The sequence below is a fragment of the Thamnophis elegans genome, chromosome 16 (genome assembly GCF_009769535.1).
Source record: "Thamnophis elegans isolate rThaEle1 chromosome 16, rThaEle1.pri, whole genome shotgun sequence".
In the NCBI taxonomy this organism is placed as follows: Eukaryota; Metazoa; Chordata; class Lepidosauria; order Squamata; family Colubridae; genus Thamnophis; species Thamnophis elegans.
The window spans coordinates 30588754-30614504 of record NC_045556.1 but is presented as its reverse complement, the minus strand read 5'-3'; the positions used below and the strand labels follow the sequence as shown (position 1 = coordinate 30614504).

The window sequence follows — 25751 nt, the reverse complement described above, 5'->3', positions numbered from 1 at the left end:
TCACTCATGTTGGGGGGGGGGGCACCAGTACTGGCTCGAGCACTCTGTCAGCGAAAACGTGCATTTGAGCTCCGTTTCCTGCTGCAACGGTCTCCTTTGCCGGTGAAAATGGCGGTCTGGAGGGCCGCATACAATCCTCCCAAGCTCTATTTTCACTAGCAAAGGGTTGCAGGAGTCTGTCGCAGCAGAAAATGGAGCTCAACCGACCTGCTGCAACAGTCTCCTGCAACCCTTTGCCAGTGAAAATAGAGCTCGGGCCTCCAGACCTCCATTTTTCCTGGCAGGGGCACCATGGGCCGGTCCTTCGTTGTTTCCAGGGTGACCCCGCGGGCAGATCTAAGGACCCTGTGGGAAGGATCCGGCCCGCAGGCCTTGTGTTTGACACCCCTGCTCTATTCAAAAACAAAGAATTGTGTGGAAAACAGCTCCCATGCCTCGGTGGTCTTTCCTACCTGCATTAGCACCTTCAAACGATCCAGGGGGGCAGTACATGTCCTGGATACAGCACCGGCGCCTCCTCCTGCCACCAGGTGGCGCCACCACATCCCCGTCTGCCTCTCTTCTATGGTGAATTCATCCGGGACGGCGAGATTCTCCCCCACATCGAAAATCTGAAAGACAATGAAGCCAAGACCCATCAGCCTCTGCCACCATCATCAGGGCACTCTGAAGACCTTTCAGTCTGAAAATGAGCACCGGTTTCCTGTAGCCGCACAGGAACAGCTGCAGGTAGGTCTCAATTTACGACGATTCATTTGAGGGGCCATTTTCAAAGTTACAACCACATGGAAAAAGACGACTCATGGACGTTTTTCACACTTGCAGCATATGATCCAAAACGGCGGTTTTAATGGTTTTTTTTATTTGCTGCTCTGTGACCGCAATAAAAATTTGTTCTGGTTCTACATGCCCATGAGATCTTCCCGTCTTACCGTTGAGTGTTTCCAGTACAGGATAATTTCTGGAATATTCTCCACCGGGTGCAAAAGGTGATAATCCCTCCATTCATTCCAATCGATCGTCATCGTCCCGTTTCTATCCATGCTGCGGGAATCGGCCGGGAAGGAAAAGGGAAGAGGGAATTAAACCTGTGCTATCGTATTTTTCAGACTATAAGAAGCACCGGAGTATAAGACACATCAAGGTTTTTAAGAGGCAAATTAAAAAAAAATAAAAAGTTTTTGCACTCTGCAAACCTCCCCAAAGTGGCCCGGTTTTCGCAAAAAATGGGTCTGCTTTTTTTTTCTTCTAAAAAAAGGCATGAGTAGCCTTTAGGAGGCTTATAGGGTGTTCCTGGGGGGTGCCCCCCCCAAAACGAGCAAAAAATGGCCCATTTTCCACAAAAATGGGCCTGTTTTTTGTCAAAAAAAGGGGGGGCATGAATATCCTTTAGGAGGCTTATAGAGTGCTCCTGGGGAATGTTGGGGCAAAACTGAGCAAAAAAACGGCCCGTTTCTTGCTCATTTCTGCCTTCTCCAGCCCACAGGAGCTCTCTGAAAGCCTCCTAAAGGCTCTGCATGGCCGTTTTGGACGGGGTTTCAGGAAGCAAAAAATGCTGTATTCTGTGTATAAGACGCACCAAGATTTTCAACCTCTTTTTTGAGGGAAAAAGGTGTGTCTTATACTCTGAAAAATACGGTAATTAAAAAAAAATTGAACAGCTTCTTTAATTACACACTCTTAACAGGAGATTTCTGGCAACGAGGGAGAATAACCGATCTGGTTACTTCCAGGTCGTTATTCTAGATTCCATGGTGTTTTTTTCCGAAAGGTCAGAGTTTACAAATTTATGACTTAAAATAATTCGTTGCATAAAACAAGCTTTTTGGTGGGCTCCACGCTCTTTCCACTGAAAAATTAAGAGCTTTTTTGCCAGATGGATTTTGATATTGTTTGGGAAAGCAATCGCTAAACGCTGTCCCTGATCCTTCGTTGCCAGACCTGCGAGAAACATGCAACTCGCTTCAAACTTCACCAAGGGGGGAATGTTAGGATACAGACAAGGACAAGAGGCCGGGCAGAGGTAGAACCTCATGGTACTTACTAAGTGACAGGACCCCAGGAGTGCCCTGTCCTTATTCTGACAGACAGACAGGCAGTCAGGCAAGCAAAGGGAAGAAGGCAAAGAGAGGGACGAGTAAGTGATGGTTAAAAATTGGCTGCCGTCAGCTCACAAAAAGTATTTTGAGATACTTATGCACGTACAGATGAAAAACGTATGGAAAAACAGAGTGCTGACAATAGATAGATAGATAAATAAATAGATAATTGATAGATAGCAGATAGATAGATAGATAGATAGATAGATAGATAGATAGATAGATAGATAGATAGATAGGTGGGTGGGTGAGTGGATGATTGATAGATAGATAATGGATGGATAGGTGGATGGATGATAGATAGATAGATAGATAGATAGATAGATAGATAGATAGATAGATAGATAGATAGATAGATATAGGTGGGTGGGTGGATGATTGAGAGATAGATGATTGAGAGATAGATAGATAGATAGATAGATAGATAGATAGATAGATAGACAGACAGACAGACAGACAGACAGACAGACAGACAGACGCTCCAAAACTGGAAATTTTTAAGATGATGTTGGATAACCATTTGTCTGAAGTGGTGAGAAGTGCCTGAGAAGAGGGTTGGACTAGAAGACCTCCAAGGTCCCTTGCAACTCTGTTATTCTATTCTACTCTACATTCTACTCTACTATATATTATATTATATTCTAATTCCTTATTCCATTCCCTATTCTATTCTATTCTTCTATTCTATAGATGGATGGATGGACGTAGTTAGCTAGTTAGTTAGAGAGCTAACAGACAGACAGACAAACATGTGGGCAGCTTGTTCCTTGACTCGCTATTACGATGGAAAGATTAAGGGGAAAAATCAATGGCAAAGCGAAGTGTTTGTGCAGGCGGCCTCTTTCGAGATGGGGCCCATTTACCTCTTGAGGATCTTCTCCGCCTGCTGTTCGGAGATCTTGACGCCCAGATCCCGGAGGGACTGCATGATCTCTTGAGCGTCGATGCGACCTGCGACATCCAGACGAGGGAGGGAGGGGAGGAGAAAGAGAGAAGTGAACCTCAAAGCTTGTGATATGCAAAAGGGGCCAACCGAAAACCAACCCACCGGTCTTCTCACCATCGTTCTTTTTGTCCAAGCTCTTGAAGACCAGCCTCAGTTTCTTCTCGTGGTCCTGAAGGTAGTGGACGAATTCTTCAAAGTCCAACTGGCCATCCAGATCCTTATCTCCAGCTTTTACGATTTTCTGCAAAATGACAAAAAAATAAATCTTTGGTTGGCTTCATCACTGCTATTGTTCAAGGAACAAGGGCAAGGAAGCATCTTTTGACAGCTCCGGTTCCTATTTATAAATTAAAGTGTTAAATTATAAATATTTATAAATTAAAGGCAACAAAATGTTCAAATTGACAAGCGCAACTTGGCCACCGGGTTAAAAACAAACAAACAAACATTACTCTCTTCCGAGGAATGGAAAAAGAGGCGGATCAAATGCCCGAACTGGATATCTCAAACTTCTCCAATGTTTTAAAATACGGATTTTGGAAAGTAGAGGTCCTTAATCCTGAAGAAGAACGGGACTTTTAAAAAATTATTACCCTAAAAGATACGGTGTCTTAGCAGCAAAGATGCTAAGCTTATTGATCAGAAAGGTCGGCAGTTCGAATCCCTAGCGCCGTGTAATGGAGTGAGCTCCCGTGACTTGTCCCAGCTTCTGCCAACTGAGCAGTTCGAAAGCACGTAAAAAATGCAAGTAGAAAAATAGGAACCACCATTGGTGGGAAGGGAACAGCGTTCCGTGCGCCTTCAGCGTTGGGTCATGCGGGCAGCGCTGGCTCTTCGGCTTTGAAAGGGAGATGAGCACCGCCCCCTAGAGTCAGGAACAACTAGCACATATGGGCGAGGGGAACTTTCATCTTTTCTAAAAGACTTCTCCCAAATCCACTTTTTAAAGAGGTTTTTCAGTCTGGAAAAACTTAAGCATGCTTCCTACTATGGCCAGGATGTTTAATGGTTTCCAGGCTGGGTTTGGGAAATTCACTCCAGAAGCGTTTTTACTAAGTTGTGTTGTTGTTGTTTTTTTAATTTTATTTTTTATAAAATAAGAGTTTGGGATGCCTCTTGATGCCTCAAAAAGAAAAGTAAAAAGCCTGCTGAGCCCAACTCCAGATAATCCTCCCCTTACAACTGTTCGTTTAGCGACTGTTGAAAGTTGCAACGGCATGGGGGAAAAAAGGAACTGGTGACCATATTTTCAGACTTGTGACCGTGGCAACTGGTTCACATTTACGACGGTCGCAATGTCGGTGGGTGGGTGTCACATGACCCCCCCTTATGTGACAAGCCAAGTCAAGGGAGAAAGCCAGGTTCACTTAACAACAGTGTGCCCGACTTAACACCTGTGGCGATCCGCTTAATGAATGGAGCAAGGAAAGTCACCACATGGGGCAAAACTCACTTAGCAACCTAAATTCTGGCTTCAATCATGGTCGTGAGATGAGTACGAGCTGCAGGAAAAATAAACCATCTTCAGCCATGTTTCCCACACCTGGACACCCAAAGTGACTCGAACCAAGAAGTTGTGAAAAGCCCACGATGGCTTTTTAGCCTTTCCACCAGAAAATATATATATATTTGCTTTAATAAGGAGAACCAACAGGAAAACTAGCTATTTCTGGGGGAATCTAACCGCCACTAGAAAACTTGCTGGGTAAGCTAAGAAACAACATTAATAAGCGATCGTTAAAGGCTCTAAAACAAGCCAGAACTGGTTTGGACGCCCTGCAGATATATTCTTGTGCAAGAGTTACCTGGGGGAAACTAGAATTCAGGAGCAAAGTGTCTCTTTGCAAAAGAGATTAAGAGATGGCAAGGTCAGGTTGTTTCATAAATAAATACCCTTCACCCTGAACATTCCCACCAGCAGAAACAGTTCCTTCCAGCCGTCATGAGACATGGGCGGGGGAGAGAATGAGAATAGAATGGCAGAGTGGGAAGGGATCTTGGAGGTCTTCTAGTCTAACCCCCTACCCAGGCAGGAAGCCCTATACTATTTCAGACCAATAAAAGGCTGTCTAATCTCTTCGTGATGAAGCACCCACAACTTCTAGAAGCAAGTCGTTCCACTGGTTAATTGTTCTCACTGTCAGGACATTTCTCCTTAGTTCTAGGTTGCTTCTCTCCTTGATTAGTTTCCACCCATTGCTTCTTGTCCTGCTCTCAGGTGCTTTGGAGAATAGCTTGACTCCCTCTTCTTTGGGGCAGCCCCTGAGATATTGGAACGCTGCTATCATGTCTCCCCTAGTCCTTTTTCTTCTAAGGATTCTCAAAGTGCAGCACAAGAAAGTCCAATATGGGTTCCATTGACCAATTCCCAAGGCATCCTACAGCATCCAAGAACAGAATGATGATAGAATAAGAGAGTTGGAAGGGACCTTGTAGGTCATCTCCCAAGCAGGAGACCCTACACCATTTCTGACAGATGTCAATCCAGCCTCTTCTTGAAAGCTTCCAGGGATGAAGCTCCCACAACTTCCAAAGGCAACTTCTGTTCCCTTGGTTGATTGTTCTCACTGTCAGAAAGTTCCTCCTTATTTCTAGGTTGAATATCTCCTAGATCAGTTTCCATCCATTATTCCTTCTCTGGCCTTTGGGTGCTTTGGAGAATAGCTTAACCCCTTCCTCTCTGTGGCAGCCCCACAAATATTGGAAGACTGCTATCCTGTCTCCCTTTTCATTAAACTAGACATACCCAGTTCCTGCAACCGTTCTTCATATGTTTTAGCCTCCAGTCGCCTAATCCTCTTTGTTTCTCTTCTCTGCCCACTTTCTAGAGTCTCCACATCTTTTTTACATCGTGGCCATCAAAATGGATGCAGTTCACCAAGTGAGCTCTTACCAAAAAGCATTATAGAGTGGTACTTAACACTTAACGCATTCTTGATTCTGTGTTAATGCAGCCAATCTTGGCTTCTTCAACCCAGTTGCGCCACCTGCTTTGCATAGTGGGTTTAGGAGACAGACCTGGTTTTGAATATCGTCCAGGAAGGAAAGGATTTCTTTCTGCGCTGAAAACTTGTGACTTCGAATCACCAAATACTCAAGCTATTGTCCCACCATCGATGACTCAATAAACTGGCAACCAGACTGGGAGGTAAATGCCGAAAACCAAACAAATGATGCGATTGTTACTTCCACGGAGTAGCCATGGTGTAAATCTTTTCATTGCAATAAAATAACACGGCTCCACCTCTGGAAGGAACAGCCCGACAGTCTCTCATCTAGGCTAGTTACTCATCCTCACACGGCACGATGATCTCAGTCATCCATCTTCCCCATAAGCACCTAGGACAAGGCTCAGCAACCTGTGACTCCGGAGCCGCATGTGGCTCTTTCATCTCCCTGCTGCGGCTTCCTGTCGCCAGTCGGTTCGACAATTGATAGAGCTTTCAGTTAGGACAAGTAAAGGAAAGAAGGATGCAGCGCTAGGAGGAGACTCTATGGTAGGGGAAACCGGACTTCCGGTTGGCTCCAGAATTGAATGGGGGGGCTTCCATTTAGGACTTTTGTGGCTCTGAGTGTTTAAGGTTGCCGACCCCTGACCTAGGATATCATAATTGAACACTAAAGCAGCAGCCTATAAAATTTAAGGCTGCAAAGATGGTGCTTGCTGATGTTTGTGTATCGTGTAAACATTGGGATTTGGGGGATCGGATTACAAAACAGCACGAAGCGGGAACAGTCCTTCCTTCCTCATCCTCTCAAGAAGCCATGGTTTCCTCCTTGGCTGCCAATTTTGCCTTGTTTGGAGAAGTAAGTCAAGAATTTGGGTTTGTACAGGACTCTGGATTGGTGTTGAGGCTCGTCAGCACAGCTGGCGGCAGATTCGGACAGTGGGGAGGAAGATGGGGAGGAAGATGGGCCAGTCCTGGAGTCTGGGGAAGGCTCGGGGGAAGGCTCTGTGTCGGAGGCAGAGAGGGGGCCAGGGCCATCTGACAGTTATCAGCTGCCTTCGGAATCAGGCATCAGTGAGGCAGAAGAACAGCTGGAGCCTGTTCCCAGTGTATGCATGCACAGAGTTGCCAGACGAAGGGAATAGCTAAAGAACAGGAGCTGCCTTGGGAGTAAGACCTTGGACGATGAATGGCCCCTCCCAGAGGAAACAAAAGAGGAGCAAAAGGGGAATGGAGCTTGCAGGAGGTAATCAGTTCATTCCTGTATTCTTGCCAAGTATTGCGGCGTCTGAAAGATATCGGCCTGGCCGCTCTCCAAGCTTGATAAAGGTCAGTAATTGTGAACTACCTTCAAAGACGGTGGGAGGGGAAAGACTTTGCTGGAGAGGAATAGACTGTAAATTAAATAGAAGGGGTTGATCGGGACGGGGATTCAGCTTCGTGCTGCTGGGGAAGCCTCGGTCAGAACAATTGGCTTGTATGGAGCATCCCACTAGAGATTTTAAGCTCCGTAATCTGTCCTCATTTTGTCGGCCAGATGAAGCTTGAGCTGGAGTTCAGGACCCCATCCCTCAGCAAATCAAACCACTAAAAGCAGCCAAACAGCTGGTGCACCAAATGCCAACATCCTGCAGAAATAAAAACCCTGGCACAGTGCGCTGCACAGGTGCCGTTGCTGAAAAATAACTCTGCAATTATGATTTTGTTCAGAGAGAGAATTATGACATTAAAATTTTACTCGAGAGGCGCTATGTCCCTTCCCGCTCAACAGCTCAAGTTGGGACTGTTATATAATTTAAGCCCGCTTTTTTTTCCTGCTCGGTAAGGACATCCAGCCACCATCTGCAATGACCTTTGGTACCTCCAAGCGGGCCAACATACCAGACAATCATATGATGGTTGTAAAAAGGAGAGAGAGAAAGAGAGAGAGAGAGAGAGAGAACGAGAGCAGGCATCATCACTTGCAGGCTAAAGATAGAAAAAGGTGTGTCAGCAGAACACAGCATGGGCAAACCTATTCAGAGTTTGCACCCACCCCGGGCAAAGGACCCCCATTTGGGGGAGAAAGAAAGAAAGTTAAGAAAGGCCTTAAAGGACCCTAATTTGGGGGAGAAAGAAAGCAAGTTAAGAAAGGCCTTAATAAATCAACCCTGGAGCTGCCCTAAAATACAGAATTCCTCTCCCCAGAAACTTTGCCATGCATCGCAGCGAAGGAGGAAGAAGGAACTTCAATCGGCATGAAGGATCTTGTTGGCTCAGTTAGGGTGTTTCTAAAATTGCAACACGCCATGTCCCGCCCGGTGCCAAAATATTTCAGGTCTTTGCATTCTGGCAGCGAAGAAGTGAATCAAAGTGGAAAATCTAAGATTCCTTTTCCTGAAATCCATGGAAAAGTCTTTCCTTGCAACTAGGATGCCGCAAATGCCTTTGGGGGGTAAAATTTGAGTCTTTTATTTTTGACTTTGGAGCTTTTTAGGCTGTCGGTGTCGTTATCTAGAGACTTGGGGGATGAGATATAGGGAAAGAGGTGCTTAAGACAGATTGGGCCAAATGTCAATGCAAGAGAACAGCCTGTAGTAATTCTGAAATTACTACATTGTCATGTGCTCCTGCTGGACCTGGAGTTATCCCTCTAGGTCAGTTAATGATTAAACAATGCCGTAATAAAAAAAAGAGAACACCTGTTATCTGGTACTCAGCATGAAGAACTGAACACCAACCCCTACAGAGATGCCTACACCCAGTCAAAAGGGTTGGTTTTGCCCTGAACATCAAACCTTATGAAGATGCCTACACCCAGTCAAAGTGTTGGTGGTGCCCTGAACATCAAACCCCACAGAGATGCCTACACCCAGTCAAAGTGTTGGTGGTGCCCTGAACATCAAACCCTACAGAGATGCCTACACCCAGTCAAAGTGTTGGTGGTGCCCTGAACATCAAACCCTACAGAGATGCCTACACCCAGTCAAAGTGTTGATGGTGCCCTGAACATCAAACCCTACAGAGATGCCTACACCCAGTCAAAGTGTTGGTGGTGCTCTGAACATCAAACCCTACAGAGATGCCTACACCCAGTCAAAAGGGCTGGTGGTGCCCCGGTGAAACACAAATTACTGACAACCCACAGAGTCATTTTTCAAGGCTGTGCCACAACTCTGTGTTGGTGGGGACAATGATTAGGAACTGCTGCTATTAAATTCTGCAAGTATGAAAAGAAGTCCAAGTTGCTAAACACCTGCTTTCCATCTCCACTGTCCCAAGTCTGGAATTAGCCCTGGCTGAGACCTTCCACTGAGCTCTTCCTCCGTTCAACTCACAGTGTCAGTGAGCTGAGTGGATCAGGACCTCAGCTGGAGGCTCCTACATTAGTTTTTTAACAAAAGCAACCTCACAAGCTCCATGCTTTTGGCCTTAAAATAACTTGTCATGCCAAAAAAAAAGAGGGCCTTCTAGGAATGTGGTCCATCCAGGCTCATCGGCCAGGGATGCGGTTTCCAGGAAAGAAACTCAAGCTAGAGACTTCCCAGGTCTTTGCTCAACCGATACAGGTGGATGCGGGCTTCTTCTTAGCACCCATCTGCATAAGCCAAGTTTGGAAATTTTGTCCCAGGGCAATTTCTAGACCAGCCTATCCTGGTTGAAAGTTGATGAGTTAAAAAAGCACCTTCCTTCATTATGAAGATGCACCACCTTCCATCAACTATCTCCAAGTTATTTCTTCCCCCTCCTCCTCTTTCCTTTCTCCTCTTCCTCTTCCCTTCTCCTTTTCTCCTTCTTCTCCTCCTCTTCCCTTTCCTTTTCCTCCTCTTCCCCTTCTCCTCCTCCTTCTCTCCCCTCTCTCCTCCTTCTCATTTTCCACCTCTTCTCCTCCTCCTCTTCCCTTCTCCTTTTCTCCTTCTTCTCCTCCTCTTCCCCTTTCCTTTTCCCCCCTCTTCCCCTTCTCCTCCTCCTTCTCTCCCCTCTCTCCTCCTTTTCATTTTCCACCTCTCCTCCTCCTCCTCCTCCTCCTGATCTTCTCTGAGGTGACTCGCCCCACCATTTCTCTGCACCTTGGGCAGGGTCAGGAACTATGATAAAAGCAAGTCCCTCAGGCCGGAAGACTCCTCTCCAAACTAGGTGAAGGTGATGGGAGCTATAGTTCCCGCATCTCCGAAAGGTGCCTGGCTCGGGTTGCGAGAGAGAACAGGCTCGGCTTCAAGAAAAACCCCACAAGCGTTTTCAAAGGAAGTCAGAGAAATTCCATCTGCATTACTCATTCCGCTGTCCCCATGACGCCAAGGCAGGAAGGAAATCTTCCCCAGCACACCAAATTATGCACTCCAATAAACTCAAACCAACGGGCAGATCGGAAGTCCCGAAAGCTTCGCTTTTGGGAAAAGTAGGTCAGTTGGGAAGAGAGGAAGGAACGAGGACTGAATGTGGGGAGTTCTTAAGTGCAGAAACCAAGAAAAGTAGATTCTTTACGCCCGCTGCTCCGTCTCTATTGGTATGCAGAAAAGTGGAAAGGCAAAACCAGAGAAGTAACAGCACACACAACCCCTCTTCAGGGATTACCGCCTTGTCGTGGCGGAAGGGGCTTGCTTGCGTAGCTATGAGCAGGATGAAGAGGGAAAGGGTATAGCAGAGAAAGTAAGGGTGGGGAATCTAGAGGAGAGAGGGTAAGGAGGAGGAGGAGGAGGAGGAGAGGGGAAAGAGAGGGGTAGAAGAAAGGAGGAAGGAGAGGAAGAAAGAAGAAGGTAGAGAAGATGGAAGGAGCAAGGTTGTCGCAAAATAAGATGGAGGAACGGGGGTGGCAAGAGAGTGACCCAAACTGAAGTGTGTGTGTGTGTGTGTGTGTGTGTATGTGTGTGTGTGTAAATAATTATAGAGACCAGTGATGAATGGACGAAATAGCAATTAGAAAAATGTATATTTGGGAATGAACTTGAATGGGGAAAAATAAAAATAAAGTTAAAAATTAAAAAAAGGAAGCTATAACAGGTCCTAGCACAAGAGCTCTGACACAACGGGGATCCCCTGGGGAAGAAAAGGGCAACCCACTCCAGGATCTTTTGCCACGAAAACCCCACGGACGGTACCAAAAAGGCAAAAAGATTCACGGCGCTGGAAGATGAGGTCGGGAGGAGTGCAATAGGCAACAGGGAAGAGCAGAGGACTAGGACTAGTAGCGGCAGAAAGAGTGAAGCACCTGGGCCAAAGCCGAAAGGAGGAAAAAGGAGAATGAGGAAATTGAGAAGGGAGCCCCAAATCAGAAAAGAAATGCAGGGGGGGGGGGGAGAAGCAATCAGGGTCTCAACCAGCGCCAGGTAACTTCTCTTTGAGATGCGAATGGGGCAAATCTCTCTTTATCTCCATCCGAAAGGCTTTGGCGAAGGGGAGAAGAAAGGGGAAGAAGGGGGGGAGGGGAGAAGAAGGGGAAGAAGGGAAGAAGAAGGGGAGAAGAAGGGCGAAGAAGGAGAGAAGAAGGGGAGAAGAAGAAGGGGAGAAGAAGAAGGGGAGAAGAAGGGCGAAGAAGGGGGAAGAAGGGGGGAAGGGGGGAGAAGGGGAGGAGAAGGGGAGAAGAAGGGGAGAAGAAGGAGGAAGAAGGAGGAAGAAGGGGGAAGAAGGGGAGAAGGAGGAGGAAGAAGGGGAGAAGGAGGAGGAAGAAGGGGGGGAGGAGGAGGAAGAAGGGGGGAAGGGGGGGAGAAGACCCCCCCCTGGTGCTTCTTGGCCACACCAAAGCGAAGAAAACTGCCTCTTTTCCTTCCTTACCTGCTTCCACTGCCGATAGATGGAGAATTCCTGGGAAGGGATCAAGAGGCTCAACCTGAAGATGGATTTCAGTCCGGCGGGGAGGCCCCTTGACTCAAAGTACTCAAATTCCCCCTGGGAAGCGCCGAAGTTTGGCACATAGAGAGACAGACAAAGCATCTCCCCCTCGCCCGAGTTGCGTGGTCACGATAGATCCTACCGGCTGGATTTCTCTCTCTCTCTCTCTCTTTGCTCTGTCAGTCGTGGCCTTGCCGGGAAGAGAGGAAATGCCGAAATGCCGGGCTAGTGGGCATGGCGCCCGGGTATGAGCGGGCTGTCTCGCCTGCCATTGGCTGAGCCGGCCCTGCCCTCCTGCTTCAAAAGGGAAGTTGCGATCAGGGGAAATCTAGAGCTCAGGCCGTTCTCTGCCAAGGCATGTGATGCAAGGGCGTTGCCCCCACCCGGGTCTTTCGTAAAAAAGCTTCACACAGACAGACAGACACACACACACACGCACACACGTCACTCACTTTCCCTGGCAGGGAAAATTTAACTCTCTCCAAGCCTGCAGAGCTGAGAGACTGAGAGAGAGAGGGAGGGAGGGAGGGAGGGAGGGAGGGAGGGAGAAAGACACAAGAGAGAGAAAGAAACAGAGAAAAAAGAGACAGAGAGAGACACACACAAACACACAGAGACGGAGTCACAGAGAGCGACAGACAGACAGAGGAAGAGAGACAGAGACAGAGAGAAAGGGAGAGAGAGTCAGAGAGAAAAGGAGAAAGAGAGAAAGAGACACACACAGAAGGAGGAGAGTCAGAGAGAAAAGGAGAGAGACAGAGAGAAAGAGAGAGAGACATAGACAAGAGAAAGAAAGAGAGAGAGAAAAGAGAGACAGAGACAGAGAGACATAAAGAAAAAGAAAGACAGAGACACAGAAAGAGAGAGACAGAAAGAGAGAGACAGAAAGACACAGAGAGAGAGAGGGGGACGAGAGAGAGTCAGAGAGAAAAGGAGAAAGAGAAAGAGAGAGACAGAGATATAGACAGAGAAAGAGAGAGAGAGAGAGACAGAGAAAGAGAGAAAGAGACTGAGACACAAAAAGAGAGAGACAGAAAGAGAGAGAGACACACACACACACAAAGAGGGAGAAGGGGGAGTCAGAGAAAAAAGGAGAGAGCGAGAGAGACATAGACAGAGAAAGAGAGAGAGAGAGAAGAGAGACAGAGAGACATAAAGAGAAAGAAAGAGACTGAGACACAGAAAGAGAGAGACAGAGAGAGAGACACACACACACAGAGGAGGAGAGAGTCAGAGAGAAAAGGAGAGAGACAGAAAGAGAGACACATAGACAAGAGAAAGAGAGAGAGAAAAGGGAGAGAGACACAGAGAGAGACAGAAAGAGAGAGACACACATACAGAGAGGGAGGAAAGTGAGTCAGAGAAAGGGAGAGAGAGAGAGAGAGAGAAGAGAGAGACAGAGACAGAGAGACATAAAGAGAAAGAGAGAAAGAGATAGAGACACAGAAAGAAAGAGACACACACACACAGAGGGAGGAGAGAGAGAACGGAGCAGAAAACTTTCTGCAGTTTTAGGGTACCGGTTTTAGAAAGAAGAACCAGCTGGAGATCGAGGGATGGAGTGGAAGTCAACGCTTAGTAGGGTTTTAGGATAAGTGGAGATTAATTTAGGGAAGAGAAGAACCAGGGAAGACAACGATTGCACAAAATGCACCCACACTTATCCTCAACCCTATTGAGTATTGGGTTCTGCTCCATCCTTTGATCTCCAGTGGGTTCTTCTTTTCTCGGTAAAATCAAAAATATTTGAGGGGCTACCACAGAGAGGAGGGGGGTCATGCTATTTTCCAAAGCACCGAAGGCCAGACGAGGAATAATGGATGGAAACTGATCAAGGAGAGATTCCACCTGGAAATAAGGAGGGATTTCCTGATAGTGAGATCAACCAACCCATGGAACCGAAGTTGCCTCCAGAAGTTGTGGCAGCTTCATCACTGGAGGCTTTCAAAAAGAGACTGGACTGCCCTCTGTCAGAAATGGTGTAGGGTCTCCTGCTTGAGGGAGGTTGGACTAGATGGCCTACAAGGTGCCTTCTAACTCTGTTAATCTGTTTAATTAATTTCCCAGAAGTCCTTTCCAGATTCGGGGAAGTGGTGTGGAAAGAGGAAGGAGGACGAAAGAAGGAGCAGCTTGGGCCTCCTAGTGAAGTGAGACTCAACACTCAAAACCACTTGGGGCTGGGGCTGAGTTGCTCGATGTCTCGGGGAGACGAGCCCGTCTTAAAGACGCAAGCCCAGCGCGTTTTCTAGGAAACATTTTCGGCAGGAAAAAGTTGCAGGAGAAGTCAGTGGAAGCCACCTCCTCCAACGGGGCGAGGCCTGGACAACAAGGCAGATCCAAAAAAGGATGTCCTACCAACCATCCTCTGCAGTGTCTCTGCTCAGTTCTTTCTCTAAAGATAAAGGTTCCCCTCGGACATACGTGCTAGTCGTTCCTGACTCTAGGGGACGGTGCTCATCTCCGTTTCAAAGCCCAAGAGCCAGCGCTGCCCAAAAACCTCTCTGTGGTCATGTGGACGCCATGACTCAACTCCCGAAGTCACACAAAATGCTGTTCCCTTCCCACCAAAGGTGGTTCCTATTTTTCTACTTGCATTTTTGACGTGCTTTCGAACTACTAGATTGGCAGAAGCTGGGACGAGTCACGGGAGCTCCCTCTGTTACGCGGCACTAGGGATTCGAACCGCCAAACTTGCCGGCCTTTCTGATCGACAAGCTCAGCATCTTAGCCCCTGAGCCACCACCTCCTATTTCTCTCAACCGGCCAATTATAAAGGGAGGGATGGAGTTTTGGCAATGTTTGCTGTCAGGAACCTTTCAAAGGAATTAAGAATGTTTGAATAGTGAGACGGGGAAGACCCAAATTGCGGAAACCTGGCATGTTCCTAATGGGAGGCTTGTGGGGAAGAGAGAAACGTTGGAAGAGTTTGCACGAAGAAGCTAGTAAGGTGATAGGGGTGGACTTGCCTAATGCCAACCTTCAAACTGCCTGGCAAGATTTGTGGAGGAAGAACTGGAGACTGAAGCCGCACCTAATTGGGAGACAGAAGATGCCAACTTTAAGCCGGGCAGCGGCTCCAATTTAAGGTCATCCCGTGTGACTGTCGGGGATTAAACTCCGCAACCTTTTCAGGAGCTGCGGTAGGATAGAGGACGAAACAAGAGACATGGAGGGACAGACGGCCTGAGTCTCGATATGAGAGGGTCGCAGGTTTATGCTCCGGGGCAGCGCTTTTCAACTTTGCAAACGTAAGACGTGTGTGGGAGACTTTGACTCCCAGAATTCCCCAACTGGCACAGGAAGTTGGGAATTGAAACCCACGTATCTCAAAAAGCTGTAACGGTTGGGAAGGGAAAGAGGGAGGAAGGAGATAGAAATGGGAGGGTGGAAGGAAGGAGAGGGAGGGAAGAGATGGAAATGGGAGGGAGGGAGGGAGGAAGGAGACGAGAGAGGAAGAGGAGAGGAGAGAGGGGAGGAAGGGAAGGAGCAAGGGAAGGAAGAAAGTGATTCTTAGATGGAATTAGAGGGAGGAAGGGAGGAGGAAGGGAAGGAGGGAAGGAAGGAAGAAGAGGAGAGAGAGGGAAGGAGCAAGGGAAGGAAGTGATTCTTAGATGGAATGAGAGGGAGGGAGGAGGAAAGGAAGGAGGGAGGGAAGGAAGGAAGAGGAGAGGGAGGGAAGGAGCAAGGGAAGGAAGTGATTCTTAGATGGAATGAGAGGGAGGGGGAGGAGGAAGGGAAGGAGGGAAGGAAGGAAGAGGAAAGGGAGGGAAGGAAGAAAGTGATTCTTGGATGAATGAGAGGGAGGGAGGAGGAAAGGAAGGAAGGAGGGAGGGAGAGAAGGAAGGAAGGAAGAGGAGAAGGAGGGAAGGAGCAAGGGAAGGGATTCTTAGATGGAATGAGAAGGGAGGGAGGAGGAAAGGGAGAGGGAGGGAAGGAAGGAAGAGGAGAGGGAGGGAAGGAGCAAGGGAAGGAAGTGATTCTTAGATAGAATGAGAGGGAGGGAGGAGGAAAGGAAGGAGGGAGGGAAGGAAGGAAGAGAGAGGAGAGAGGGGAGGGAAGGAGCAAGGGAAGGAAGGAAGTGATTCTTGGAATGAGAGGAAGGGAGAAGGAAGGGAAGGGAGGAAGATAGGAGCAATTATCCTAAAAAACTCTTGGCAGACAAGCAATGCTGCAAGCTGTCTCACCCAGGTGGATTCACCATCTCCTTCCAATATCTCACTAACGGTTCCACCACAAATGCGCGAACGACAAAAGCGCGCCTGACTAAACCGCAGTGACAAAACCGCGCCGACGAATGAGCGCTGAAGCGCGCCAACAACAGTGCGCCGACAGACGCGCACTGTAACCCTAACCCTAAACCAAACCCTAACCCTAAACCTTACCTTAACTTAAATCGCGCTTCTGTCGGCGCACTGTTGACATCGCGGTTTTAGCGCCGCGGTTTTGTCGGCGCGCTTTTGTTGTTCGCGCATTTGTCGGGTCACGTCACTAACTTCAATCCTCTCTTTCCTCCAAACTGCTTCTAAAGCAAACCTCACTGGGGGTGGGAAGGAAAAAAAAATAGAAATGAGAGCTGGTGCTTTAAAAAAAAAGGCACAGCACCCATTGTCTAGAGATTTTGGTCCCCGTTTTCCTTCCCATCTCATATCTTTTTGGCATCGCTGTGATCCCCCCCACCCCCACTTTGGACACGGCTGTAGCCATGTGCTTGGCGTGCTTGAGATACTGCGTGATTTACGGGGGCGCTTGCCCTCAAGACCAGTCCGAATTACACATTCTTGGCCAGTTCCCACCGGCCTGGCTCCATTATGCCCCGCAGCATGCCCTTTCGGGAAGCCAACCTGGCTCACAGCCAGGAACAATCCTCCATTAAAAAGGGAAGAAAAAAAAGACCCTTAGCTCAGCGGCTAAGACGCTGAACTTGTCAATCAGAAAAGGTCGGCAGTTCGGCAGTTCGAATCCCAAGCGCTGCATAACGGAGGGAGCTCCCGTTAGTTATCCCAGCTTCTGCCAACCTAGCAGTTCGAAAGCACGTCAAAAATGCAAGTAGAAAAATAGGGGCTACCTTTGGTGGGAAGGGAACAGTGTGCTGTGCACCTTCGGCGTTCAGTCATGCTGGCCACCTGATCACGGAGACGTCTTTGGAAGGTTGAACAGTCACTCAGTGAACTGTCGTAAGTCGAGGACTTACGACAGTAAGTCGTAAGTCCTTTATGATTCGAATCGGAGCTCTTGGCTAAGGTTAGGTCATATACCATATACCTCGAATTCCCTGTGCTTCCATTTTGAGCATTTAAAACTCGAGTCATCCCAGTTGCTGTGATTCAACCTTCCGCTATTTAAAACAACCAATCAGTTCAGAAGAGAGCTGGAAAGGGACCTTGAAGGTCATCTAGCCCAACCCCCTGCTCAAGCAAGAGACCCTATACCCCATCACCCAGGTAGCTTGCCAGTTTCTTCTTAAAAATCTCCCGTGATGAAGCACCCTAACTTCTGGCAGTTGTTAATTGTTCTATTAGGAAGTTTCTCCTTCATTCCAAGTTGCTTCTCCCCTCGATTAGTTTCCCTCTACTGTTTCTTGCCTTGCCTTTTTGGTGTTTTGTACAATATGTCGCCCCCACCCCAACCGCCTCTTCTTTATGGCAGCCCCTCAAATACTGACCTACTCGGCACCAAGATTCTAGTCCTCAAGACTAGAAAGCCCTGGCCTGCAGCCAGAATCGTCATCGTACAAAGTTTCTTTTGACCAAAAGAAGAAGAGGAAGAAGAGGAAGAAGAGGAAGAAGAAGAGGAGGAAGAAGAAGAAGAAGAAGAAGAAGAAGAAGAAGAAGAAGAAGAAGAAGAAGAAGAAGAAGAAGAAAAGGAGGAGGAGGAAGTCCAAGCAGAAAATGTTGAAGTCTGCCGAGAATTTCTTCTCAAAAGATTTTTAAAAAAAACTTCCGAAATAAGTTCTTTCTACTCATTCATTCAGCAAAATAACCTGGGAAGCAAAATTGTGCCAGAAAGGTGGAGCGGATGGAATGGAAAAAAATAATAAATAAATAATAATAAAATTAAAGGCCGGCTGTAATAAATCCTGACAAATTAAAGTTTAATCAGGCGTCCATTGCCGGTATACACAACCTGGTAACAGGATTAATTACACACTAAACACAAAGGAAGCTGTTTGCAGCCACCTGCTCGTCAACTAAAACCCATCAAGGGCTAAATATTTGTGGGGAGAGGGGGTTAACAGGTTCCTAGCCCTGCACCCCACAGGTAAATTTCCCCCACTTTGGTGCCTCTGCAAATGGGAGAGACCCTCCCAATCAGGAGCTGGCCAGGATGGTTGGAGACACCCATAAATTCTTGACTCTGGGGAACCAGGATATTTGATCCCAATTTCGGACTGAGTGGGCCCAGGGGGGGTTTGCCCTTCATTATCTCCCCTTTAAATCTGCCCCCCCTCGGCTCTCCAATATTTCTTTTTGGCTGGGAGCCTCTAAGGAACTTGGGAGAGATAAATAGGCATGGGAAGGGTTTTGTGGCTCCCGGTGAGTTTTTTTTCCTGTGGGCAGAGGTCCCAATGGCTCTTTTGAGTATTTCCCAAAGATCAGCTGGGGGGGGGGGGAAATACAGGAAAAGCCCTCTAACCCAGCAACGCTTCCTTCTGGATCGGGGCTGTGTTAATCTGGAGACAGGCGTTTCCAAATGAAATCTAAAATTTGAAAGGTGCCCAGTGATCTAGAGATGTCGCTTTTCAGCCTCGGCTCCCCCCTGCCCCCAGAATCCCCAACCAGCCAGGTTCCTTAACACAAGTTCTCTTGCTCCGCTTGGCTTCTAACAAAGAGGGAGGGGGGGGGGCTTCAAAAGCCTGGGGGAAAAGGCTGCTCTTGGGTAGCCCAAAGCCAGAATATAACGCAATGCAGCAAGCACATTCGTTTTCAAGTAGCGTTCTTGGCTGCAGCGGGAGGGTAGCAACCTGATCTCAAAGGAAAATGCAGCAGACAGGGAATCTGAAGAGATGGGGAGGGGGGGAGGGGGGTAGAAGAGGGTTGCCAAATCCAGGCTGGGCTGAAGGTTGTCTATATCTCTGGAAAGGCTAAAAGCTGAATGAACAACCCTGGTACTGAGTAAGGACAGAACTGAGTAACAGAGAGGTGGAAGAGACCTTGGAGGTCTTCTAGTCCAACCCCTTGCTCAAGGAAGGTCAACGTTCCCATTGCACATAATCTGCTAGTCGTTCCCGACTCTAGGAGGGGGCTGCTCATCTCCGTTTCAAAGCCGAAGATCCAGCGCTGTCCGAAGACGTCTCCGTGGTCACATGGCCAGCATGACTCAACGCTGAAGACGCACGGAACGCTGTTCCCTTCCCATCAAAGGTGGTCCCTATTTTTCTACTTGCATTTTTTAACCTACTTTCGAACTGCTAGGTTGGCAGAAGCTGGGACAAGGAACGGGAGCTCACTCTGTTATGCGGCGCTGGGGATTCGAACCGCCAAACTGTCAACCTTTCAATCAACAAGATCAGCGTCTTAGCCCCTGAGCCACAGCCTCTCACCCCTGCTCAAGCAGGAGACCCTATACCATTTCAGACCAATGGTTGTCCAATCTCTTATTAAAAGCCTCCAGTGTTGGAGCACCCGCAACTTCTGAAGGCAAATTGATGGTTCTCACTGTCAGGAAATTTCTCCTTAGTTCTAGGTTGCTTCTCTCCAAGTTTAGCCTCCATCCATTGCTTCTTGTCCTGCCTTCAGCTCTTTTGGAGAATAGGTTCACCGATCCTCCTCCAGGAAAACCCAGGAGAATAACAGAATAATAGAGTTGGAAGGGACCTTGGAGATCTTCTAGTCCAACCCCTTGCTCAAGCAGGAGCTCCTATACTGTTTCAGTCCAATCTCTCCTTTAAAAATCTCCAGTGTAAGAGCATGCACAACCTCTGGAGGCAAGTCATTGCACTGGTTTGGGAAGGAAGGAAGGAAGGAAGGAACGAACGAACGAACGAACCTTGGAGATCTTCTAGTCCAACCCCTTGATCAAGCAGGAGCTCCTATACTACTTCAGTCCAATCTCACCTTTAAAAATCTCCAGTGTAAGAGCATGCACAACCTCTGGAGGCAAGTCATTGCACTGGTTTGGGAAGAAAGGAAGGAAGGAAGGAAGGAAGGAAGGAAGGAAGGAAGGAAGGAAGGACGGACCGTGGTATCACAGTGGTTGGAATGCAGTACTGCAGCCTAATTCTGCTCACTGCCAGGAGTTTGATCCTGATCAGCTCAAGGTTGACTCAGCCTTCCGTCCTTCCGAGGTGGATCAAATGAGGACCCAGATTGTTGGGGGCAAGAGGCTGACTCTGCAAACCGCTTAGAGGGGGCTTTAAAAGCACCATGAAGCGGTATAGAAGTCTAAGTAGTGGAAGGAAGGAAGGAAGGAAGGAAGGAAGGAAGGAAGGAAGGAAGGAAGGAAGGAAGGACCATGGTATCACCATGGTTGGAATGCAGTACTGCAGCCTAATTTTGCCCACAGCCAGCAGTTCGATCCTGACCTGCTCAAGGTGGACTCAGTCTTCGGTCTCCAGCGTAAGAGCATGCACAACCTCTGGAGGCAAGTCGTTGCACTGGTTTAGGAAGGAAGGAAGGAGGGAAATTGCGAGTCATCCAAGATTTTGCAAGCTAAGTTGTGGAAACTCAAACTTTGCAAAATGGAGAAAGGGAAGAGCCATCAAAGCGAGAGGCACCTGAGCCCCCTGCCTGTCAAATGATTCCAGCTAGGTAACCAAGTTAAGAGGTTATAAAGCGGTTGCATAATGGACTAACACCATGAGGGCAAACCTATGGCACCCGTGCCACAAGTGGCATGCAGAGATCTCCGTGTGGGCACGCGAGCCTCAGCTCAGTTCCTCCGTGCATGTGCGCGCACCTCCCGCTGGCCAGGCAGTTGGCAGGTGTCTGCCGCACAATGCGTGGGAGTGGGGTGCAGGCGGAAGACGCGTGCGCATCCACGGGGGGATGGAGCGTTTGCATGAGGGGGGTTCATGCGTGCATGCACAGGAGGTGGGGGGGTCAGATGTGCGATCGCAAGGGTTGTACACATGCGCGGTGAGTGCACATGAGGGTCACGGGGGTGCACGCATTGTCTACTTCGCCAAGGAGAAAAGTTTCCTGCAGTTGAGAAAGGCAACCAAAAAAAAAAAAACCCTTTCTTGAAAAGTTGCTTTTTGTGTGGTGCTAAATTACAATTCTACAGACTTTCTCCATTCTCCACCGATCAGCACTTATCAACGGGGCTGTTTGTCCTCGGTTTTATGTCCTTGTGAAAAGAAACAAACTTCATTGTTTTCTCCAAGGCTGCCTTGACATGGGCTGAATTCAACTGTCGCATTCGACGCAATTGCAGCCAAGGATGGTCTCATCCAAGAAGCTTCCTCGGTTCTTCGGAAGACAACTGGACTTGCTTTTTCTTTGAAGATGTTTTGTTTCTCCCCCAAGAAGCTTCTTCAGTTCTGACTGAAGAAGTTTCTTGGATAAGAACTGAAGAAGCTTCTTGGATGAGAAGTGAAACCTCTTCAAGGAAAAGCAAAGTCTAGTGGCCTTCTGAAGAAGCTTCTTGGGTGAGAAGCGAAACCTCTTCAAGGAAAAACCGAGTCCAGTGGCCTTCTGAAGAATTGAAAAAGCTTCTTGGATGAGAAGCGAAACCTCTTCAAGGAAAAACCAAGTCCAGTCGCCTTCTGGAGATCTGAAAAGGCTTCTTGGGTGAGAAACGAAACCTCTTCAAGGAAAAACAAAATCCAGTTGCCTTCTGAAGAACTGAAGAAGCTTCTTGGATGAGAAGCAAAACCTCTGTGCAAGGAGAACCTTTACCTTATTAATACAGGACAAATGTCTGCTGTGGAAGGGGGGGGAAGGGAACCCTCACAAGGTGACCTATTTCTATGGAAATGATACAGGCTCTCCCAACAGATGTTGCTTTTCCTATCTCTTGCAAAGTGACTCATGATTTATTTCCCAGGGAAAGGATGCAAGGAGTTTGTTGCAGAGAGCTGGTGCCCCTGGGGGAAGGGACGGAAGGACAAATGTCCAAGGGTTCTATTATTCCCCCCACCCCCCTCCCGCTGTTAAACAAACAGCATCTTCAAATCAAGGCTCAGAATCAGAATCGAGCTGGAGGTCTTCTAGTCCCATCGCCTGCTTAGGCAGGAAACCCTACACCACTTCAGACAAATGGTTATCTAATCTCTTCTTTAAAACCTCCAGTGTTGGAGGCACCCACAACTTCTGGTGGCAAGCTGTTCCACTGGTTAATTGCCCACACTGTTGGGAAGTTTCTCCTTCGTTCTAAGTTGCGTCTCTCCTTGATTAATTTCCATCCGTTGCTTCTTGTCCTGCCTTCAGGGGCTTTGGAAAATGTGGACCCCTTCTTTTTTATTGCAGCCCCTCAAATAATAACTGCTATCATGTCCCCCACCCCTATTCCTTCTTTTCTCTAAACTGGCCAAACTCAATTCCTGCAACCGTTCTTTCATATTTTTTTGTTTCCAGGCCTTTAATCCTCTTAGTTGCTCTTCTCTGCACTTTCCCCCCCCCCAAAAGTCTCAACATTTGTTTTTTGTGATGTGGGGACCAAAACTGGATGCCGTATTCCAGGGGTGGAAGCCATACTAAGGTTTTAATAAAGCGGTACTAACACGCCACGTGATTTTGATTCTGTACCTCTCTGTTCATACAACCCAGGATCGTGTTAGCCTTTTTGGCTGCTGCCGCACACGGCTGGCTACTGTTTTTAAGGGCTGGTCCACTAGGACTCCATGGTCCCTCTCCCAGTGATTGGGTTCGAGCCAGGTTTCGTCTATAATCTGTGCTTCTGCCTTTGTTTTTTCATGTAAAAAGAAAACCTGGCAGGACAGAACAGCAAGAAAATAAGAAGAAAAAACAAATCAATCTCTGTTTCAAACTGAGATGCTCTGAATAGGAAAGCTGCACCGATCCAACCCTTGTCCATTAATATTTCACCAAGTTGGTGAAATGCTTAGCTATCTTATTAATTGATTTTTTTTTCAGAATATGTTATAAAGGCGTAATGTTATTAGAGGTTTATTGAAATTGCGAAGGAATGCCAGTAGGTGGTTGTGTCTTTAAATGCAAATGATTTCAGATAAAGGCGCGTTTAAATAATTGTAGTTAAATGAGAATTGGGGTACATTGATAGTGAAATACATAAAGATTTTTGATTTAAAATGTACAATTCAAGATGAATGAAGTGTAAGTAATGATTGTGCAAGAAACGCACGAAACTAATTTGCAACCAATTGACACGCTTTCTACAAGATGCAATGAAGGATGATTCTTTTTTTGTTGTTTTTGTTCAATTAAAACAGTAAAAAAAACTTTTCCAAAAAAAAAATATTTCACAAGTTGGGAGGAGGGCGGAAAGGGGAGCAAATCTTGTTATATAGAAGAGAGGTGCCCCAGTTGGCTCAAGGGAGAAAGTCAACAAAATCACCTCCAAGTGGACTATGGAACTGATTAATAGTGTTTGTTCCCGAGCTTCTGAAGCATCTCCGCATCGGATCTGCTAATCCTGGGAAGGTCCAGGAGTGTGTTTTGCAGAGTAAGAGAGAGCAAACAGGAGGCTCTTGAAATCAACAGATGCTGCAGTGCAGGCAGGCGGGGGGAGGGGGGAGACACTTTTCCTTCTTGCTCAGCAAATATCACCTCTGTTCTCAAAAAAGGGTGAAGCAATTTTATGGCACTCAAATTGGAACTGGGATTATCTGTTCCCGATGTGACCACCGCAGCACAAACAAATGGGGGGGGAGAAGGGGGTTGCCTTCCTTTGGAACCTCTAAAAGGAACGAACACCCACCCCAATTTCCCGAGATGGACTCAAGCAGGGACAAAATTTAAAAATTAAAATGACCTTTCAAACGCCGGGTAAAAACAACAACGAGTGAAGTGGTAAGGGGGGAAAAAAAAACCTACACTCAATGCAACCGTGAGATTTTTTTTTTAAAGACTTGGGGAAGTAATAAAAAGATGCGTTTAAAAAAAAAAAAAACAACGGGTACCAGGAATATGTTTCTGAGAACTGCCAGAGGAATTGTGGGAACCGAAGCACTCCTGATTCTAGACCAACAAACTAAGGCTGGGGAACAAAGTTGGTGGGGAAGTTGTCCGGCAACATACGAAGCAGCAACACCCCCCCTGTTTGTGCCATTTTATGGTGTTGCCAAATTCAGAGCAAGTACTGAATTTTTCAGAGTATAAGACGCACCAAGGTTTTAAAGAGGAAATTTTTTAAAAAGTTTTTCCATTCTGCAAACCTCCCAAAAACGGCTCGTTTTTCATCCCCTCCCCCAAAAAAAGGGTATGCATTGCCTTTAGGGGGCTTATAGAGTGCTCCTGGGGCTGGGGGGGGGGGAGGAATTGAGCAAAAAATGGCCTGTTTTTTGCTTATTTCTGCCCTCCGCAGCCCCCAGGAGCTCTCTAAAAGCCTCATACAGGCTCTGCATGGCCATTTTGATGAAGGGAGCGGGGTTTCGGGAGGCAAAACATGTGTATTCAGTGTATAAGACGCACCCAGGTTTTCAGCCTCTTTTTTTGAGGGAAAAGGGTGCATCTTATACTCCGAAAAATACGGCACATCCTGTATCCAAGGAAGAAGCAGCAACAGGGCAGGAATGCTTTGGTCTCAAAAAAATGGCATTCAAGCAAGGCCTTTGAATCAATGGAACAACAGAGGAAGACAGGAATTCCTTGGTGTGCCATCTTTTTGCACAATGATCCCTCCAACAAGTCGGGAAATTTGCATCTTTCCCAATGCATGCGCCCCATCGTGAGATGGATTTTGGATTCTCTTGCACCAGTCAGGCTACATTAGGGGGTGCTCAGTTCCTGGTAAATAGATGGGGAAGAAATGGAGGCAGGGACCAGCTTAATTTTCCTGGGCTGCAAGATCACCATAGATGGGGATGGCAGCCAAGAAATTAAAAGAGGCTTGCTCCTGGGGAGGAAAGCGATGGCAAATCTAGACAGCAGACTGAAAAGCAGAGACATCACCTTGCCAATCAAAAGTGCATCTAGCGAAGGCTGTGGTTTTCCCAGTTGCAAGGGATGGCTGTGAAGATTGGACCATAAGGAAGGCTGAGCACCAAAGAATGGAGGCCTTTGAACTCTGATGCTGGAGAATACTCCTGTGAGTCCCTTGGACTGCAACGCCATCCAACCGGTCGGTCCTAGAGGAGATCAACCCTGACTGCTCTTTAGAAGGCCAGATCCTGAAGAGGAGACTCAAAGACTAACTTCCGTCATCCCAAAGTTTGAAGAACTCTTCATCGTAACAGCAAGGCAAATGCCCGCAACTTTTGACTTCACTCCTACCTATGTAAGACCCCTTTTAAAACTGCTTCTCTCTCTCTTCTTCTTCTTCTTTTTTTAGACTTTGCATTCTCGGATTGCACAAAGAGGAAGGACGACCCTGAATGTTGATAAGATTCTTGGGATCCCTGATAAAGGGGGAAAGATGCTAAGGAAAGCTCCCGGATTAAACGGCGGGGAGGTGGAAAATGTTTAACCTCGGTTCACAAGGGAGTAAGCGCAACCTTAGAAACCATTAACCGTGCCAGCTCCTGCCTTTGCTACTGTCGTAAGCCGGCAGCGTGAGATACTCCAGCTTTTCAACCTGCTCCGTGGAACTGATCCAAAAGATTGTGCGGCAATCCATTTCTTTCTTCCTGGTGTGACCTTCGCCTTACAGGCATTTCAAAATCAATATTCAAGCTCTTTCTCTAGAACAAAAGTTCGGCAACTTGAAACCTTCCTTTGGCATTTTCCCTCTGTTCTTATTCTCCTCATCGCCCCTCCTTTGTAAATCTGGAGATCCTTATCAAGCCAAATGAACACCTGAAAACCAGTTTGCCTCCATTCTTTAAATTCAGGTAGCCTTGTTGTTATACAAAGCTGAACATTTTGGGAGGGA

At 47.3% G+C, this 25751-nt stretch overlaps 1 protein-coding gene across 2 annotated transcripts in view; it reads right to left on the bottom strand.

Moving 5' to 3' along the window:
- Positions 1-25751, bottom strand: part of SLC25A25 (solute carrier family 25 member 25) — a 55766-nt gene that overhangs the window by 6458 nt on the left and 23557 nt on the right. The window contains exons 1-5 of one of the 2 annotated variants that reach the window (XM_032233356.1): positions 11745-12077; positions 3160-3286; positions 2963-3050; positions 933-1044; positions 453-611 (exon numbers count right to left, since the gene is read on the bottom strand). In XM_032233356.1, coding sequence (XP_032089247.1) covers positions 453-611; positions 933-1044; positions 2963-3050; positions 3160-3286; positions 11745-11903 — 645 coding nt within the window. In that variant the 5' untranslated portion in view covers positions 11904-12077. Of the gene's footprint in view, positions 1-452; positions 612-932; positions 1045-2962; positions 3051-3159; positions 3287-11744; positions 12078-25751 lie in introns of those variants that run through there. The other variant, XM_032233355.1, reaches the window with a different exon arrangement.